At 40.6% G+C, this 20,622-nt stretch overlaps 1 protein-coding gene across 17 annotated transcripts in view; it reads right to left on the reverse strand.

The window, feature by feature from the left end:
• dlg2 (discs, large homolog 2 (Drosophila)) overlaps positions 1-20,622 on the reverse strand; it is a 224,494-nt gene that overhangs the window by 102,994 nt on the left and 100,878 nt on the right. For 10 of the 17 annotated variants that reach the window (XR_011103787.1, XM_068721250.1, XM_068721235.1 and 7 more), the window contains 2 exons: positions 3,492-3,572; positions 2,442-2,606 (listed from right to left, as the gene is read on the reverse strand). Coding sequence is in view for 16 of the 17 variants with exons in the window: in XM_068721250.1 (XP_068577351.1) it covers positions 2,442-2,606; positions 3,492-3,572 (246 nt within the window). In the remaining variant the exon portion in view is untranslated. The remainder of the gene's footprint in view (positions 1-2,441; positions 2,607-3,491; positions 3,573-20,622) is intronic. The other 7 variants (XM_068721241.1, XM_068721242.1, XM_068721239.1 and 4 more) reach the window with 3 other exon arrangements.

Consider the following 20,622-nt stretch of genomic DNA (forward strand, 5'->3'; position numbering starts at 1 on the left):
GGGGTTGAGATTGGATGAGGATGATGAGAGGGAGTGGATCGCTCTGGCTGCCTGCATTATTTCTGTCAATGAGGAAGAGCCTCTTACCCAGTGACAGACTGGCTGCACATGTGCAAAATCTTATTCACTGATGTTCCCTACTGCAGTAATGACTCAAACTGACTAAAGAACAAATAAGTATTAGAAAACAGAACAGTGTGTTTCTCAATAAACATATACCAACATTGACTGCCAACTGCCAACAAGACTGTTTGCACCATATTTATATATAGTATATATAGCATTTGATTTGGTTGTTTGAGCCATTTCACTGCTGTGTGTTACATTTACATGATGACTCTTTAACTTTGGAGATATTTTAAATGTATGTAAATGGTTCAGATGTCAACAGATATCGCTTCATGACACAACACAGGTAGAGGGTGTAATCAGAAATAAAGCACTCAGAGCTCCAGACAGTAGATGGTGACAGAGTATAACATTGAGGATTATAAAATCTGGTTTCACATTCAGACAAAAGCATTAACATCATCATTTAGCAACAACACTACGAGAGAAGTGCTGTGTTCAATCACAATGTAATCCCATTGAGTTCCTGCCTGTGAAGAAGTCTTCACAAAATCAAAGTCAAGGCCAAGCGTCCCTTCATATGCATTCAAACCAACATCATTTAATACACAATGATTTCAATTATGATCACTTCTAATGGAGCCCATTTTAAAAAAACAGTGGTAGCAGATGGAATTATGAAGGGCAGTGTGTAATACTTCTGGGGATATATTAGCATAAATGGAATGTCATTTTCATTATTATGTTTTCATCAGTGTATAATCACCAGAAAATAAGAATAGTTGTGTTTTTGGAGAATGAGCCCTTCATATCTACATAGGGAGCTGGTCCTCTTCATGCAGTCCGCCATGTTGCACCACCGTCTTTCTACAGTAAAGCCAGTTTGAAGGCAAAAGTTGTTCACGGCTCACGTTACCATAGTCTTGGAAAGGGAGGAGTGAGTGGGGGGGATTCAGTTGGTTATAAAATGCAAACAACAGTACGTCAAAGGAAAATTCAATCAAAGGAAAAATTAAATCTAATCTAAAGACAATAAAGAACTGTAAATGTAATGGTACTGTAATAATGTTTCCACTTACTGTAGTTAGACTTCCCTTAATAACAATATATGCTTTGAACACTAACATTAGGACGAATTATTCTGCTGCATATGTGCCACACCATATTAGATTATTTCTAATGGTATATAAATTCATGCCCATGTCTCCTCTGACTGTTGTTAATGGTATCTATTTGGGACTGACTTTTTTTAAAACCCTCACTAACTGTCTTATTAACTAATATATATACGTATATATATATATATATATACGTATATATATATATATATATATACGTATATATATATATATATATATATATATATATATATATATATATATATACATATATATATATGTATATATATACGTATATATATATATATATATATATATATATATATACATATATATATACGTATATATATACGTATATATATATATATATATATATATATACATATATATATACGTATATATATACGTATATATATATATATATATATATATATATATATATATATATATATACATAGTATACGCAGGCAATTTATTCCCTGTTCACTGAAACAACAAATGGTTTGCCAAGGATGTCAAACCATTCCTGAAATTAACTTCTCTTCATTTGCAACATTGCCCTCTGCTGGCTCAAACCTGAATAGAAACACAGTCACTTCACAACAAAGTCCATCTGCCAGCTGAACCGCTGTCTGATCTTTAACATCACTCTCTTATTGACCTTGTACTATGTGCATGAGACATGTGTTGTGTTTTTTAATTCAACTTTGGACTTTACATGGAGGTGAGCTCCTTTTTGGGCTGAGAGAGGCACTGAGATGTTAGAGGATGGACTCCAGGTTAGGATGCACCGGCTCTTCATGAATCAAGACAATGCAGAGGAAAAATGTTTGCAAAGAATGGTGAAGGCAGAGAGAAAGAGGAATGTGGAGACAGTATTTAATAATTTTATCTTCCAATGAAGATGAAAACTACGACAAAGACTACAATTTGTGCTTCTGTGGAACAGAAAAGCACATAAAAATAGGGAAGTAAAAAGTAGGAGGAAAACCTTCACATTTTGTGAAGCATCCAAAAAGTAGACTCTCCAAAGTGTTCCATACATTTGCCAATCAAAACGGACACTATGAACAGTGAGCAGTCTGTGGTCATATTAAAGCTAAAAAGACAAAACGGAGGAGGGAGAGAGACTAAGACAAGGCCATGTTGGCAGTGGTCATGGTTGAATTGTGATGAAGGCCAGAGGGTCATGGTTTCTATGCCAGGTGCAAAAGCTCATACTTGGAATGGAGGGAGAGAGGGTGTGGTTCTAACCTTGAGAGGAGAGATGTGGGAATGGGACACGTAGCCGTGCACATTCTCGATCTCAGACAGGTTCTTCTCAGAAACGTGCACAAGCTCAGGGGCGTGCACCTCGTTGGTGAGCCGCGGGAATCCCTGGTCAAGAGGCGGAGAGTCGTCTTCTTGGTAGTGGTACTGCTGAGAGCGGAACAAGAGAAAGAGAAAAAGGGGGACATGGAGAGACAAAGAGAGACAAGGACACCGAGAAGTGATGAGATCCAAAAACAAAAGTATGGGCTTTGTCTTCCTGTTCTCAGAAATGACAAGAGAAAAGGCAAAGAACCATTCATCTTGATGAAGTTTGTACATTAAACTGGCAAATTCATGATCATACTGTCATTTTCAATGTTTCCTTTACTTGGTGTGATTATTGTACAATGCTTAAATATTCTAAATTATGAAAAGAATGATGTTGAAATGTATATGTTTTTTTAGACATCAACATGGCTAAACTATTAGGCACCCAGAGTAGCACAAGAGATTCACAGTCATGAGATATTAATTCAAATTGCATTTGTTGCATACCATTATTTATGAATATGAAATATTCATTACATATGGGGAGTGTCTCAGATTTAGAATATATATTTATCTCACTAGGTTATTTAAAAATATATAATAAAAAAATGTGTTTTCTACAAGACAAGGAATTTCAAGTTATAACTTCTACTTATCTTTATGTTCTCGATGAGAAACTAGATTTGGTTTTAATCACTTACTCACTTTTTTTTTTGCGCTTTGATTTGCACTGAAATTTGACGACACCCAACTTTTGCAACAACAACAGATTCATATGGCACAAAATGGATCCCTGGTTAACATGTAAATACAGTGTTGACAGAGATGGTCATGAGAGTCAACAGTAGTTCTGAAGTGTGACACAAGATGCTGTGAAACTGAGAGATGAATCATGACTCGTCACATATCATATCAGCAGAGTAAATACTGTGGTTGATCGCCAGAATGATACTGTGTGGGTTTGGATGGGGGGAAAAATACTACTCCCCTCCTCCCCTCTCTCACCCAAGGAGCGTTCATCAAGGCAGGGTTCATGCAGGGTGGGGGCTGGCCATTGTGGGGCAGTTGTATTGCTGGTGGCCTGTTCTGGAGAGAGCAACAGGACCACATGTAACCACCAAGAGCAAACAGAAACGGTCTGGCTGAGAAATTAAGTACAGAAACAATCAGTCACGTCCAAGATTCCAAGCATTTAACCAGTCCACCCATACAGGAGCAAAATGGCAGCAGGAGGCTGAGAAGCTCAGAGGTACTGGCACATACAGTAGAGTACTGTGGGTGTCAGCATTCTGTACAAACACAACAGATGTCAGCACAGGCTGGCCAGATGGGGCTAGGGTAACTACAAACTAAAACACACAGGTAAACAATGGGAAGACTTAGAGCAGGGGTGTCAAACAAATTTTGACCCTGGGCCACATCAGCATCATGGTTGCCCTCAAAGGCCGGTTGTAACTGTAAGGCTGTATAACTGTAACGACTCCCAAAAATATTGTTAAATAACTGTCTCTGCATTTGATTATTGTTTATTCAAGTGTAAACAGATTGTACATGCAGTTATATACATGTAAAATTATATTTAAGCACATTTCTGTTATTATTACATAATCAAATTCATAAGATAATCAAAGCTATTTTTGTCCTCTCTCTGCATCACTAATGTTCCTCCCCGTCATCGTCCCATGCATGGCAGCTACATCCAAGAGCTCCTCACTGACGGTCAAGTCTGCCTTCAGTCTCTTTTAAACACTGATAGATGTATGATGTATCCGTGTTGTCTGTGATTTCATCAACAGCTAATGAAGAAGACAAGTAACTGCTCATTTCTTCGGCTAGCTGTGTTGTTAGATCGCCTGCTAGTTCCTGAACTCGGTCTGCGATGGTGTTACTTCACAAACATTTGTAAAAGTCTGTATCTGGTCGGAGCACACCTGCTCACATACCTTTAAGCATGTACTGGGCTGTAGCTTTTGTAAATATATTCTGCTGCGATTGCAGTCTGCCTTTTAATTCTTGGACAATTTCATGTTTATGAAATGTTTATCTTGGAGGCTAAATTTAGCTCCGTGTTTGGTGTCAAAATGCCGACGTAAATTGTATTCCTTCATCACCGACACTGCCTCATAGCACAGAAGACGTACCGTTTTTTCTTCTTGAAGAACAAACCATATTTCATAAAATTGTCTTCCATCTGCATACATTTTTCTCTTCGTGGACATTTTGGGATTATTTGTCAATCATTTTCAACTCAAACACTTGTTGGAAAACCGCTTTAAGGGCTGTTGCCTCTCCTGTCCACCTGTTGTGATAGTTTTAATGTCGGCACACAGACAACATGCTATCTCATAATTTAGACTTTCTATCTCATAATTTCGACCATGGGGATATTTTTATTTTCAAGTCTAACTTTTAATTATTTTTTTTAAAATAAAAAATCCGCGGGCCACATAAAATTATGTGGCGGGCCGAATTTGGGCCTTGAGTTTGACATGTCTGACTTAGAGCAACAATCACATCATCCCATGGCACGGTCACACAAGTTAAAGTAAAATTAAATGGTTGGCTAATAGATCTGTGATAAAGAGTGCACTATAGCACGTCACAATTCTTAGCAACAACAAAAAACAGATCCACTCTTTCTCTATAAGAAGACAATTTAGAAACAGACATATTGGCATTTGGCATTACAGCAGCACTGCATCATACACCAACATCGTTCTATCACTTTAGACTCACATCCTTAAATGTGAGAAGGCCCCTGGTATCAAGGCAACATTTGACCAAATCAACTACAAAAGAGGAAGAGCATGCCTCTCAAAGTCATAGAATAACAGAACAGTACCTAGAAGATACAACAGAGTCCAATCAATTGTAATGCCTCAATGATCACAGTTATTTCTGATGATGCCTAAAGGCAGCAATATACAAATGTGCATTCTAATGTTAGGAGGACGCAGCTCTGGCCGATGATAGCTTCCAGTGCTACTAAAATAGAAATCCATTTTGTAATTGTGCCATAGCTGTATTATCATGCATGCATGCATTATCTACTGTATAATCCTGTAAGATGTAAGAGAAATAAAAAGGTGACAAACGAACATCCTTTTGTGTTCATTTTAAACAATAAAAAGCTTTAATTAAATGTGATCCTGCAAAGGCTAAAGTTAGCACAGTTAAAAGATGGACAGATGGATAAATGTGATATACACGATTAGTCATGTGATCATGCCTAGGTTCTCTTGAGTGAGAAATTTACCACTGGAGGTAATTTTACCAGTGCAGGTAGGTAGTAGTTGGGCATTTAATTAGCATTGTTACAGAAACAGTTACTTTGCAGTTACACATCCCCTACTGGACAATCTAGATATTAAAAAAAATGGATTTGGGCAGAGGCAGGAAGAAGTGGAGCGAAGGGGCCTTACTAGTTGAGTGAAAGTATCCACCAGGGCAAACACTGCAATTTCCTGCTAGCAAACAAATCGGCCACCAGCTGACCAAAAACATTGCCACATTGATGCAACTCTGTCAAGAAGAGAGTTAGAGCTTTCGATCATCTGGATACTGATTGATGTGTCAGGCTCTAAGGAAACAAAAAATGACTTTCAGCCTTCCTGCGAAAGCTGGGGAACCTAGCGCCCCCTGCAGATTCAGCTAGGCCACCACAATGGTGCTGTCCAACCATAGCATGATGAGTTTGCTGGTAACCGAGGTAAAAATGGAGCAGAGATTTCTTTAAAAGAAAATAAAATAAATAAAAACGTCAAACTGATCACTAAGGTTTTCCCTAATGGAATATAATTTTCCACGTTTACTTACTTTTGTGATTTACACAGTTCAGATTTGTTTTTTTACCCCCTATACGTGTGCATCTCAGGATTTTTAGAAAACCTCTGGAAATAATAATAAAAACATGATGGTTCTCAGTTTGCTTGGAAGCCAACTGTTAAGTCTTGAATTTGACAGCTTACCTTACATACACACAGACCTTTCACATTCAATGAAAACCAAGAAATACTCTTTGAAACATGTTGGAAAACATGCAAAAAAGTGAAGAGGAAAGAAAAAAATCCCTCAGCTGCTCGACTAACAAAACCTTAAACACTCTACTTCTAACATCGACACCTCCATTCAGTCTATGTCAGGATGGATGGAGGAAATCAAAGGAGTGTGTCTTTATGCTGCTGTTTTTTCGGGGGCTATTAGGACACAGGTAGCAGTTTTATTCAAGACACTGAATCAGATTTTTAATGCACTTTAATTGAGGCCTTCCTACAGGAATAATCAGTGGATGGCAGGAGACAGTGTTGCAAGATGTTAGAGCCGTGACAATGTAATCGTGTATTGGATGCAGCAGGAAAGATGGGCTCTTCTTTTAAAAATGAATCCATCTCTGTTAAGAGTTCCTGTAGAAACACCTGCTACCAAGAACAAAATAGTGTTTCCCTTGGTTTTGTGTTGCAGTGGTGCGTAGGGACAATTTTACATTGGGGTCTGTTTGTGTTTCTTGTGTAGATTAAGATGCTGCAGTACAAATTCACTTTTAGAAATTACTGACTACTTTGGAAGAAGTGTAATTAGTGTTATTTATTAATAATTTAGGGGGAAAGTTGACAATGATGCACTCCTCTTGTGTCTCATTGTACATGCATATAGTCACTGTACATTAACACATTGTGTTGTTTGACCCGGACTTGAAAACTTTCACTAGGAAAAGTCCAACAGTGGTGATTCTTAACCCGATACTGGTCCGTGCAGTGTTGGTCTGATCTGATACCAAGACTAAGAGTCGACAGACATGTTAGAGGCTCTGTAAGACTGCAGTTAGGCAAAGTGGTGTTTTGAGCTATATACTAAAGTCAGCATGCTAACATGCTAATGATTCCACTCTGTTTGTTCTTTCTTGTTACATCACAAGGCAGCTGGATTGTCGCGATGTCACAAGATCATGTGAGAATTGTGGGATCACATATCACACGAAAAGCCACCTTGTCAGACTTAAGTAATGTGTTTGTGTCCGGTAGGCCATTACACGGACCAATCAGTGTCCTGTGGGGAGGCAGCTGGGGGTGTGGCTTAGTGTGTGTAAGACAACACAGAGAGGAGACTGTTCGTTCTAAACAAAAATGGAGACTCCTAAAGAGGTTAGTGTAGAAACTGCAATAGCATCAGTTCTATCACAACTAGTGGTGTAACGGATCACGGACAGTTTAATCGTCATAGTGTAATAAAGCTTTACTGTTGCTGTTCCTTTTCAAGTAGCAAGTCCCAATATCAATGCAAAATTTCAAGGACTGCCTTTTTTTGACCTTCATAACATATCAAAAATCAGGCACATCATTTCTCAAAGCCATGCAGAAAGATTAGTTCATGCATTTGTTACTTTTAGATTACTGCAATTCCTTATTATCAGACTGCTCTAATAAGTCTCTTCAATCGCTCCAGAATCCAGAATGCTGCAGCACATCGTGTACTAACAAAAACTAAGAAAAGAGATCATATCACTCCTGTATTAGCTTCTCTGCACTGACAGAAATCAGAATCCTTCTCCTCACCTACAAAGCCCTAAATGGCCAGGTACCATCATATCTTAAGGAGCGTACAGTACCATATTACCATATGGTACCATATTGTGACCTGGAACAATATACTTTATATCAGTGGTTCTCAACTGGTCTGGCTGCGGGACCCACCATCACCCCTTGATGACAAGCCGCGACCCAAATTTTCAACTTCTTAAATGTATTTAATGAAAAGATGGTGCAAATCCATATCTCATGTAGTCGGTGTTGTACTTGCATTTCCCTCAATTAGCATGAAAACAAACAGTGTGGGTGTTCTTCTATACTGTGAAATGGGGGGTGTCTATTAGCATTACAAGGCATTAACGCCAAATACTGTTAAGGAGAGTGAATAACTCCGCTGCTTTAAAAATCCCCTTCAAAATAAAAGCACAGGATTTTTTATTTTATTTGAATTTTTATTCAGCAAAGGCCCGCGACCCACTGAAAATGGGACTGCGACCCACTTTTAGGTCGTGACCCACCAGTTGAGAATTACTGCTCTATATCCTTCATGAATGTAAACTATTTGCAGCAGTCAAACATTCAATTTAAAGTCTCTATGTTGCGGTTGTGCTCATGTCTTTCAGTCAATTAAAATTGGTGAAGAATGGTTTCTAAAACTGCACTGAAATGTTGTTATTACAATATTAAACATACCAATAAAATGCAGCAGTATATTTAATCTACTGTACTGGCATTTTCAACAATACCAACACAAACATGTACCATGGTTAAGGAGAATTCTGTCGCATAGGCTTTACTTTCTTTAATGTCACTATAGCCTATTTTAGGCCATAATAGACTGATAAGCAGCCAACAGTGGAATTGCTATAACGAGGTGAAACGTTTGCGCTAAGCAAGTAGATGAAAGAATGCTCAGAGTTAATAATCATAACTACTGTACCAATCCAAGGCCTCAAGCCTGAGAGAAGCCCAGTGACCTACAATATACTGTGTGAGAGAAGTACTACAGCACTGGGTAAAATCACCCAGGCTCTGGTTACACAACCACATTAGAGGAGTGTGAGCACTATTGGAGCATCGTTTGGTGTGCATAAAGCCTGAGGTGAGAGTAAATTATTTTCTTTTCATTTTTGTTCACTGAGTTCACTGTGAACTACTGTACTGCTTAACTTACTTGGTTTGCTAAAATGTAATGGACTAAAGTTAAAGCATAATACTTGGGGCACAAATACATTCCAATAACCAGTTTAAGAAGTAGCAAATCAGTAAATGAAGGCTAAATGACTGTCGCAAAGGGGCTCTTCATTTACCACCAGGACCAGACAATAGAATTGGGGAAGAACAAGGGTGGAGGTGTCTGCTTCATGATCGACAACCAATGATGCTCAAATGTGGAGATATATTTCTACAGCCTGTTCTCCTAACCTAGAGCACCTTATGATGAGATGCCATCCTTATTACTCCAAGGGAGTTAACATTGGTTATTCATTCCCCTACACACTGACGGCAACCAAGCACTGGACGAACTGTATGGAGTTATCCACAGGAATGACACCTAATGGCTGGAAGCTGCTTTTATTTTTGCCAGGGATCTCAACAATGCCAAGCCAAGAAAAGTCTTGCCAAGTTTTCACTTTACCTGCTGTGGTAACAAGCTTGACCAAGTCTACATTCCAGGAAGAAGATAAGGCCCTGCCTGGTCCCCCCTTTAGTAAATTAGATCACACCTCAGTTGTACTTGCCTACCTATAGGGCCAATAGTATAGGCTCCGGTCTTGGACTTTTCGCTACATCATTGCTTTAGAGTAGTGTGTGTGTGATCCAGGACAACAACATTGACACATATAAGCATGCAGTCATTGACTCATCGGCAATTGCATTGATGACGTTGTAGACTACTAAATAAACATTACCAAATCAGAAGCCCTGGGTTAACAGGGAAGTCCAAGCCACATTTAAAGAACAGACTCATACAACTAAAGCACTTTGGGAGAATACAGTAACATATGGTCTGGACTAAGAACTATCACAGACTACATAAGGAAACTACAGGATCTATGTATATCTCCCAAATTAACAGAACACCTCTCTGTGCATTGAGAGTTACGACTGAGGACCTCTCAGTAATATCCTTCAAAAGTATTAACCTACACAAGGCACCTGGACCTGATGGCATCCCTGCCAGCTGCCGGGTCCTCAATGTGTATGCAGATTAACTGGTGGATGTCTTCACAGGCATTTTCAACCTTTCATTGCTTCAGTCTGTAGTACCCAAGTTTCAAAAAGGCCATCATTGCCCCTGTCCCCTAACAAACTCATGTCCTCTACCCAAACCACTGCCCAGTAGCATTTAGTGGAAGTGACCCATTTGAGAGATCATTAGATTCAGTTTTAATCAAAACAGTCCCGTAGAGGAGCTGTAGTTTCATCTGTCCAAACTTAAACAGTTTTTTTCTCATGGTTTCACTCATTTAACCAGCTGGAAGTAAGTAGGCAGGCAGCAGAAACAGGGAAATATGGTCTGACCAAAGTGGGGGCAAGGGAGGGCTATTTACCTTCTTCTTATGAGAATCTTGAGTCATGTTGGCATGGTATACAGTCCGCCCCTCAAGAGCAATAGCCTAAGTCTTATTTCATTCATTTTACTTTCCAGTGACTGGGCATTAGCCAGAAGCAGGCCTGGTAGTGGACTAGCCCTGGCTTAGCTTTGCTCTTATCCCAACTATTCTCCCTCCTTTTCTGGGGTGGTCACATGGCTTCTGGTGGCATTTGGTCCAGCTGGTCTGGCTGGATGGTCAAAAGATTTCGTGGGCAGTGATCGTCTCAAAATCTTCTGCACTTTCCAATGTTGATGAGTTATTTTCTGTCATAAATGTAGCAACGTTTATGGGAGCTACTGGACGCCCCATCTACATGCGCCACAGTCATGTGGCTCATGTGGCACAGTCATGGTAACATGAAGCTCAGAGACCTGAGACTCAACTGCCCTCTTTGACTGGATCCTGAACTTCCTGACGGGCAGACCCCAGGCTGTGCGGATGAGCACTACCACATCCTCCACCCGACTCTAAACACCAGTGCCCCTCAGAGCTGCATGTTAAGTCCTCTCTTGTACCTCGTTGCTCAAACACGACTGCCCGGACACACTCAACTCTATCAAAAAGTTTTCTGACGACACAGTTGTCATTGGCCTGATTACCAACAATGAGCACAACAACCTTCATCTCAATTCTAGCAAATCATAGGATCTGATGTGGACTATAGGAAACAATAAAGAGTAGGACATGTCCCATCATCCTCATCACTGAGACAACGGTGGAGAGAGTCAGCAGCTTCAGGTTCTGCGAGGTTCACATCAGCGAGGAACTGACCTTGACTCTCCACACTGACACAATAACAAAGACAGCGAGAAAAAGTTTGCAGGGCTTGTAATACCATGTATTATAACCAAGGTATGAAAAATGAATAATTTGAGCTGTGCATGTAATTTTCAGTTCTATTTGCACTAGTGTACTGTAACTTGGTACATTGTGCAGTGCTGCTAACTGTCCTGCATTGACTGTGAGACTCACACAGTTGAAACTTTTCTCACTCACGACACAAATCCATCTTCTCATGCAATGAAATATAAATGTATAACTGTTAACGTTGCAGCGCGAAAAGAAGACACTGACAGCGAACAAAGATGTCACAGTTCAGCTCCACACCCTCCTCACTCTACTTGTCACCCACTCAGTCTAAACTCCCTTCACCTGTTCACTCACCTGTCTCTGATCACTAATCAAGTCACTATACTGGGTACATCCCAAGCCTCTTAATTGCATCCCCGTTTCCCTCACTTGGGTCCTTTCCTTGCGTCTTAGTCCCTCCCACCAGGGATGCATGGAGGAAACCATGCGAGGAGAGAGGAACGAGGAAATATGTTTTAAGAGATATGAGACGTCCTTTCCTCTGAAGCGTCATGTGAAACGACGTCTGTTTCTGATGATGGCAGATCACAACTGATCGCAGCCGGCTTTAACAGCTGGAGAGACTTTTGATAGTTTGTGTCTGCACAATAACCCTGATGAATAGCAGCCCACGGTCTTCAGTTGCTGCTCGAATTACCGGGGTATCATGCTACTCAACCTCCCAGGGAAGGTCTATGCCAGGGTGCTGGAAAGGAGGCGCCGACCGTTTGTCGAACCTCGGATTCAAGAGGAACAGTGTGGATTCCATCCCGGCCGTGGAACAGTGGACCCTCGCAAGACTACTGGAGGGATTCTGGGAGTTTGCTCAACCAGTCTATATGTGCTTTGTGGACTTGGAGAAGGCTTTCGACCGGGTCTCTCGGGTTCTTGTGGGGGGTGCTGTGGGAGTATGTGATGCCGGACCCGTTACAACGGGCCATCTGGTCTCTGTATGACTGCAGTAGGAGCTGTGTCAGCATTCTCTGCAATAAGTCAGACACGTTCCTGGTGGGTGTTGGCCTCCGCCAGGGCTGCCCTTTGTCACCGGTCCTGTTCGTGACTTTCATTGACAGGATATCCAGGCGCAGCCAGATGGTGGAGAACGTCAGGTTCGTAGGTCTCAGATCACCTCTCTGCTGTTTGCAGATGATGTCGTCCTGTTGGCCTCTTCGGATCGTGACCTCCAGCATTCACTGGGGCGGTTTGCAGCCGAGTGTGAAGCAGCGGGGATGAGAGTTACCACCTCCAAATCTGAGGTCATGGTGCTCTGCCGGAAACCGGTGGATTGCTCCCTCTAGGTGGGGACGGAGTGCATACCTCAAGTGAAGGAGTTCAAGTATCTTGGGGTCTTGTTCACGAATGAGGGTGAGATGGAGCGGGAGATCGACAGGCGGATCGGTGCGGCTGCATCAGTAAAGCAGGCGCTGCATCAGAACGTCTTGGTTAAGAGGAAGCTGAGCCGGAAGGCGAACCTCTCAATTTACTGGTCGGTCTACATTCCTACCCTCACCTATGGTCACGAACTTTGGGTCGTGACCGAAAGGACAAGGTCGCGGCTACAAGCGGCCGAAATGAGTTTCCTCCGTAGGGTGGCCAGGCTCAGCCTTAGAGATAGGTTAAGGAGCTCAGACATCAGGAGGGAACTTGGAGTTGAACCGCTACTCCTTCGCGTCAAGGTTTTCTGGGCACGCCCAACTGGGAGGAGACCCTGGGGAAGACCCAGAACACGCTGGAGGGATAATATCTCCCAGCTGGCCTGGGAACGCCTCGGGATCCCCCAGTATGAGCTGGAAAATGTTGTGGGGGAAATGGAAGTCTGGGTCAGCCTGCTTGGCCTGCTGCCACTGCGACCCGACCCCGGATAAGCAGAAGAAAAATGGATGGTGTCTGCACACATGATCACTGTACTTAATAATAGTAACTAATAATACTAATAACTAATAAAGACACACAGTAATCATCACTGTAGAGGTGTTTTCTCTGTTACCTCTTTAATAAACTGTGTCCTGTTTATAAGCACATGATCGATTTATACGGCAGAATGCGTTTGTCATATGTCTTATGACTTATTTGCGTCTGTACATTTTGAAATTGTGACTGTGACGTGATTATTAAATAAGCCAGAATATGATTATGGTTTCTCTTAAATGACATAACTCATCAAACCAGACACTCAGGAATGATCAGCCTCACGTGACTGAATGAAATGATGATAAATTATGTAAAACGTGTTTCGTCTCTCCAGCTCTCTCTGACTTTAATTGTATCCATAATAAAAGTTATTGAGGGAAATATCAGATCATGAAAAGACAAATCTTTCTAATAAATGAAGAAAGTTGTTTGTGGTCCTTTTGTTGTTCAGTCTACAATGAACATATAATTAAACCAGATACTGAATCAGAAAACATATAAAATATAAAACTTAAATTTAATCTGCGATCCGTCTTTGCTGTTTACATCTTGAAAAAAATCGTATCAGTCCGATCAGCTGCAGCGTCCAATCACATAACTGATGAACAAAGAGGGGGCGTGTCGGCCATTAAAACACTTCCTGGAAGCCTGTTCTCGTGGGTCCTCGCTCATGGCTCCTCAGGGATCCCTCCTCTCTCCTCGATCCTCGCTCCTCCGAGCTAAATAAGAGCTTTGGGACGGCCGTCAATATGGCTGCGCAGTACAACTTCCAGTTCAAGTGAGGATCGAAGAGCGAGGAAATGACAATTAAGAGACTTGGGATGTACCCATAGACTCCTGCCTCTCAGACACACATTGCCAGATTGTTCTTCGCTTTTCAATGCCAGACTCTCCAGCGCTCTATCACTGACTGATTTCCTGTTATCAACCCTGCCTGCCCCTGATCTACCCGTCTCGTCTGACTCCCGGTAAACCCAGCAGCCTTCTGTTCCTGATTTGGATTAATTCTGCCTGCTCTGCCAAGGACTTTGGTTATCATTCTGTACCTGCTAACTTTCTAATAAAAGCCAACGGTTCCTGGAATCTTGTGTGCTGCATTTGGGTCCATATACAATCCGTTAAAAAAGAGACAAGACAGAGCAGTACAGCACAGCAGCAGTGTGCTTTTGGTACAGTACCTGAACATGGAGCGGCCGAAAAGGACGAAAAATATACTTGCATTGCAATAACAATTTATTACACATCATATATTTAATAAGTTTTGTTGAATATCTGACGTCACAATGCTGAAAATCTTCCTATGGCCATATAAAACACTGTACAGGCTCAAATTATATAGTTACATTTTGAATTCTTAAAGTCTCATAAATTAAATAAATGTTTTCCATTAAAGGTTTGCTCAAATTTCCAATGTGGTCCTGTTTTACAAATCTGTTTTTGATCAAATTTAAAGAAAGGTCTGCTCACATTACATATTGACACATTGATTATTTCCTCATATTTGAACTGTCATAACAAAAGAAAATGTTGCAGTGGTTAATATTACATTTCTAATAGGTGCACCAAATTGTGCAGTAAATCTTAAAAGTTACATGCACCAGTGCATGTGCCCATTTCGTGCCCTGGAGTGGATGCCGCCAGTGTCCTAACAGTACATGTTCAACAAAGCAGGCAGCATATGTCGAAAGCACATTTCAAGTTTTTTATTTGAATTGTTTTACTAGAATGACTGTATAAGCAAGTGACACCACCAGTACAAACCAAGAGTACATCACAGAGCAAGAGTGCATCATGCTGCCTCCCCCAAGCTACTTTAGCAGTAGTTTGTTTTAGGCTACAACAGCAAAACTAAGTCATGGCACTGAGGTATGATGAGTTCCAAGTGAAAGTATTGGAGCACAAAGAACGGATTTATACTTTAACAGTGAGTGACTAATGAGTGAGAGAGACCAAGGGAGAGGTGGAGGAGGAGGGCATCTGACCTCTGGATGAAGGCCCGTTAAGCCCTAAGCCTATTTGTAGGCCTCTCCTCGATTTTTGCAACCCATAGTAAAGAGAGTGATTTTCGTCTAAATATAAGGTGTATTTTAATAGTTTTTATATTGTAGAAAGCTGACCCTTGTGAAATTTGTTCTGATTTGTAAATATCAGTATATATGTTACTTGTTAAGAGAACATTAAGATGGAACACAGCACAAATTTAAATTCTTTATCTCCGATTTAAAATTAATCCAATTTTAATAGATATTTTTTTTTAATGTTGTAGTTGAAAGCTCAAACCTCTCCCAGATCATAGCCCAATGGGTTGAAAGTCTCTCTGCACAATGTTTTCTTTGATAAAGTGAAGCATTCAAGAGCTAGAGAGATTAGAGTGCAGAGATTTCAGCCGAGGTCAACCAAAATGGTTCCAGCTGTTCCATTGTAATTTTATATAGTATATAATTATATATTTCACTTCTTTTATGACTAATAGTGTTCAATCTATCATATGCAGCAGTTTGGCATCATTTAGAGAGCCTGGATCCTCTCTGAGCCTGTTTATGTCTGTCATCCATGGGATTTTCTCATCTGGCTTCCACTCCAGGTCTCCTAGCTCAGCCTATGGTTGGTTGATTTCAGTCAATGGACCCTCCTTAGAAGCGTCTGAGTCCACAGAATCTAACAAACCCCTCGTGATTTTGATAGACAGAAGCGTTAGCCAGTAGGGAGTAAAACGGTGGTGCGTCACCTGAACCGCGTGCAAAAGATCGCCGTGGGGGGATAGGTTCCTTTGTTAGACGGACCCTTGTTTCTGCACGGGGGACATTTCAGAGACGCACCGGAAATACGTAGAAATATTGTTGACGGAAATAAGCGGAGATATACAGCAGAACTTTGCTGCTGTATTTGCTCACAGCCTTGTGAGGGTTTACCGGAGAGACGATCTGATGGTAGTTCTGTGTCGAATGCTCGTGCTTTTTGCTATCTTGGTTGCCTATGCTAACCGTTAGCTTTGTTATGCTAACTCGGAGAAGAGCGAGTTATGGCTAGAAATACGTGATTTTGTGATAAATCTTTTATTTGCGTACACTATTTGTGTAGAATGGTGTTTGGAGTGTGTACGAATGTCTTAGATTGTTTGTTTTAAGCAGATTTTGAATTTTTTTTTAGATTTTTATTTTTTTTTCATATTCATAAATACATGCATAAATGGACATTTTTGGACGGTAAATGCTACAGCGGACCCGAATTCGGGTCCGTCGGGCTTAACAGGTTTTAAACTAAGCAGAAGCAGAGAGATAATGACATTTATCAGAGCAATGCAAAGGGCTGTTTTAAACTCTGAAAGGTTCCACACAGAATGTATCCAAAGCAGCAGTTATTGTAAACTGTTTTGAAAAGGGCAGGCAAAAGATACGAGGCAGGTGATTGAATGACCCATCAGTTAATCAAACTCTCGTTTCGTCTTTCCATCAAGAAAAGCCTTCAGTGTCATTCTTTGCTCTTCTATCAATGAAGAAATACTCTCCAGGACTGATGCTTTTGCAGCACCTTCACTGACCTCTTTAGGAGTCGCCATTGTTGTTTAGAACAAACACTTGTCTCTCTGTATGGTCTCACACATACCTAAGCCACACAAACGCATTCCTTGAAGCCTGGCAACATGGATTTTGATGTGATATGTGATGCTGCGATTCACACATGATGACGTTGCAAGAATCCAGCTGTCATGCAAAGTAAATCCAAAGACACAATAATGACATGGAATTCTCTTTTTTCATTTCAGCCTCACACTGATTACAAAGTGTAGTCTGGAATGCAGAAAAGGAAGAGAGGGGTTGAAGGAGATAATTTGATCATGTTTTGATACGCGAGTAGATTTGTATAAAAAAAAATGGTATAAAAAGGGTTTGTTAGCTCGGCATCAACATATGCATTATAAGTAATACATTAGTGTATGATGCATGTAATTTACTAGTAACATGTTTGTCATTTATTTTGATGCGCAGCTCGAGGAAATCTCACATTAGTCACACTTCACAGTGCTCAAAGAAGAAAATTATGTTTCTTTCATCATGTCAAGTTGCTAATTTTGTACTTCTTGGCAATCAACATAATTAACCAATTCCTTTTCTTGGTTAAGCCAGATGAAGTCAGCGCACCATAAACACTACACACTCTCATCCTGTAGAGCAATGCCTCTCAACGTTGGGGTTTGTAGTATGCTGTTGCTGTGGGGCTGGTTGGGCTGAGCTGTGTGCAAAGCATCACTGCTCACGTGTGGTGTTGTCATGCTCCACTGAGAGGATCCCTTCTCTATGATGTTCACTACAGCAGAATCAAGATGAGATGGAAATGTGGGTTGGCATGGCCAAGGGCCGATTTAGAGCCTCTGTGCAGATTTAGTGTGGAATCTCCTAGCCGTTGTGTGCACTGACCTCTTTCTGTGGCTTTATATATCTACAGTTAGACTCTCTTCCCCCATTCTCTGCTCCAGTCCTAATTCCATCAGACAGTAGGAGGGAGAGCTGAGCTGTGGGAAAAAGAAAAGCACCTGCCCTCTGTTTTTCTCTCTTTTATAGTCAAACACACACATTTCTGTTGTCATCTAATGTTTTTTTTTAGCTTCAGTGTGTCAAACTCTTTTTAGGTGAGCAATGGATTTTGTACCCACAGACTGTCTGGGTGTTTTTCCAATCACTGTTATTCATGGGATTATACGGAATAATTATTGGGTCCTAAACAGACCAGTGGCTATAGTCTGGGAATGTGATGTACTGTAGTTGATGCCTGTTGATTCTTAATTAGTTTTCATCTAGGTATGTGTTCTAAATCATTTTAATCAGGCACTGTACAAGCAAGATTTTGCGTATGTAAATTATATAAGTGCCTGTACCTGATGAGAAGGGCTGGAAGAGAAAATGTAATCTCACTGGCATCAGAACAGTAAAGAAGGAAACAGTGATCACAGCAAGAAATATATTAACACCTCCCTTTAAACTGACTGATGCAGACAAACACGTTCATTCAATTTAAAACCGGTGGATGGAAGTAGAGGGAAAAAAGCACTTCACCAGGGACAGAAAAGATGGAGAGAGACAACAGAGTTGAGGTCTGAATGACCTCAGGGGACAGTTTGACTGTTTAAGCTGTATAACAGTCAGGCGAATCAGCGCACATATTTGAAGTGATTATGAGAAACATTTGAATAATTGTCATGTCCGTGAAGCTGTACTGAGAAACCACAGTTAGAAAAACCTAAGAGCTGAGAGTGATTCACAGTAAGAGCCATGAATAACTCACTGAAGCTAAATTACTTTTGTTTCCCATTAATTCTGTTGACTGCACTGTTCCCACATACTAACCCGCCTGTCATTTCAGAGGCAGCCACTCCTTCCTGCCCTGCAGTGACCCCTTTCCTGCCACATCACCTGACCTCCCCGCTCCCCTACTCAGCTGCTTCCCTTTTCCCTCATCATACCGGCCCATCACCATTCATTCCCTGCCAGATTGTCTACTTTTCTTCCATCTTTACCTTTTACTGCCCGAGTCTTGGATCGATTGATGATCCTGAACCCCGCCCCTTCTTAGGCATGTTTGCCTGTTCTTACTGCCTGTTATTTGACTCCAGAAAACATGAACTTTTATCCTAACCTGTCTTTTTTAATCTTTTCTGTTTTCTGAGACATTTCAGTGTTTCATACATATAGGGTCATTGTACCCAGTTCTCAAAGTTTAGTAATTAAAAGAAAACTGTAAAAATGAAAAAGTTAAAGAAAAAAGAGGCTCTTTGTTCCCTGAATGCTATACTGACTACCAATCCAATAGGGATGCAGCATACTGACTTTGGTCCAATACTGACTGGATCAGGTTTTGGTGTCAATGGGCCAATCTGGTATCAGATATACACACACACAGCTTATTTATCTGATTGGTACTCGAGTTTGATACCCAATGAAATGATAATCAATGAAATTAATAAATGGAAGAAGAATCAGTGCATACCAGTGCGCTTTTGTCCCCTATATGTATGTAATGTAATCCGTAACGCTCACTGCGTGAAATCAATGTCATGTGAAACTATGTGTCAGTTCTGACATTTAAACAAAACCATTGTTCATAACCTTGTGAAACTTTGTACAAATGTCATCATTGATGTGCAGTATCAGTCTCATAACAGCAGACGCACTAGCATGCTCAACTTGTCTGCTACTCTTCCAGCGACAGGGTTTCTGGTGTCATATAGTGATACAGACCTGACAAAGTAAAAGAAAAGGCTTTGCTCAGTGTTATTAATTGCACCTACATCTCTTCACCAAACCACTACACCTGTGTAAATGTTCATCCTAAATAAGACAGAATATCAGTTCATGTTTACCGAGCTATTCTTCTTGGAATGTATCTCATCTAAAATTTGATAAAAAAGTACTGAACATCAAGTTTTAAATGTTTGGCAACATTATCTTATCACAAAGTCATTATCAACACCTCTGGCTTCACAGTTAAGAACTACCACTGCAGCATGCAGGCAGTAGCGTAGCAGTAGCTTTATGCACGAACAAACCAAAACCAAAACAAGCTATTGTAGAAACAATAATGGTGCTGCCTATTTATGACTAGATTACGCTATTTGAGTGTTGATGTAACAGCTGCAATGTTAGCATTGTTTGCCTGTCATCTTGCAGACAGACCTGACAAAGCATGAATTCAGACTTTTTACAAAGCTGCATCATTATATCGTTATTTCAGCATCCTTTTTATCTGTTTATTGCCATTAAATCACGGCATACCGCTGTAGTAAACCAGTTGACATGTGGCTAGCTAGATACAGTGAATACGAAAATGTAAAAAATTGGTTTTGCCTTTGGAATGAACACATCCTTTGCTGGGGCGGTTCACTAATTGTGGACAAATGAAACAAAGCTCCTGTTAAAAATTAACAAATCTACTGATAACAGCACATTAAATGCCTGTAACAGCAATGAATGAAGGGTGGATGCAGAAATATAACAGGAGCTGTAAATATGGCCTCATTAAGCCCCAGTAAGCATTAATACACCTTTGAGGGATGCAGATAGGAAAACAAAACTGGGCTAGCACTGCTAGTGTTTTAATAATTATAAAGTGTTTTAATAATTTCCTCACATGACAGTTTATAGACAAACACAACCGACAGTGGACTCCTCATCCCATAGGATTCTCTTCCATCAGATACTACAGCAAACAATAATACAGAGAGCAGCACAGGATAATACTCAGAAGTCTGATAGA

This window comes from Cebidichthys violaceus, unplaced genomic scaffold (genome assembly GCF_023349555.1).
Source record: "Cebidichthys violaceus isolate CVI_PGR_0920_01 unplaced genomic scaffold, fCebVio1.0.p SCAF_27, whole genome shotgun sequence".
NCBI lineage: Eukaryota > Metazoa > Chordata > Actinopteri > Perciformes > Stichaeidae > Cebidichthys > Cebidichthys violaceus.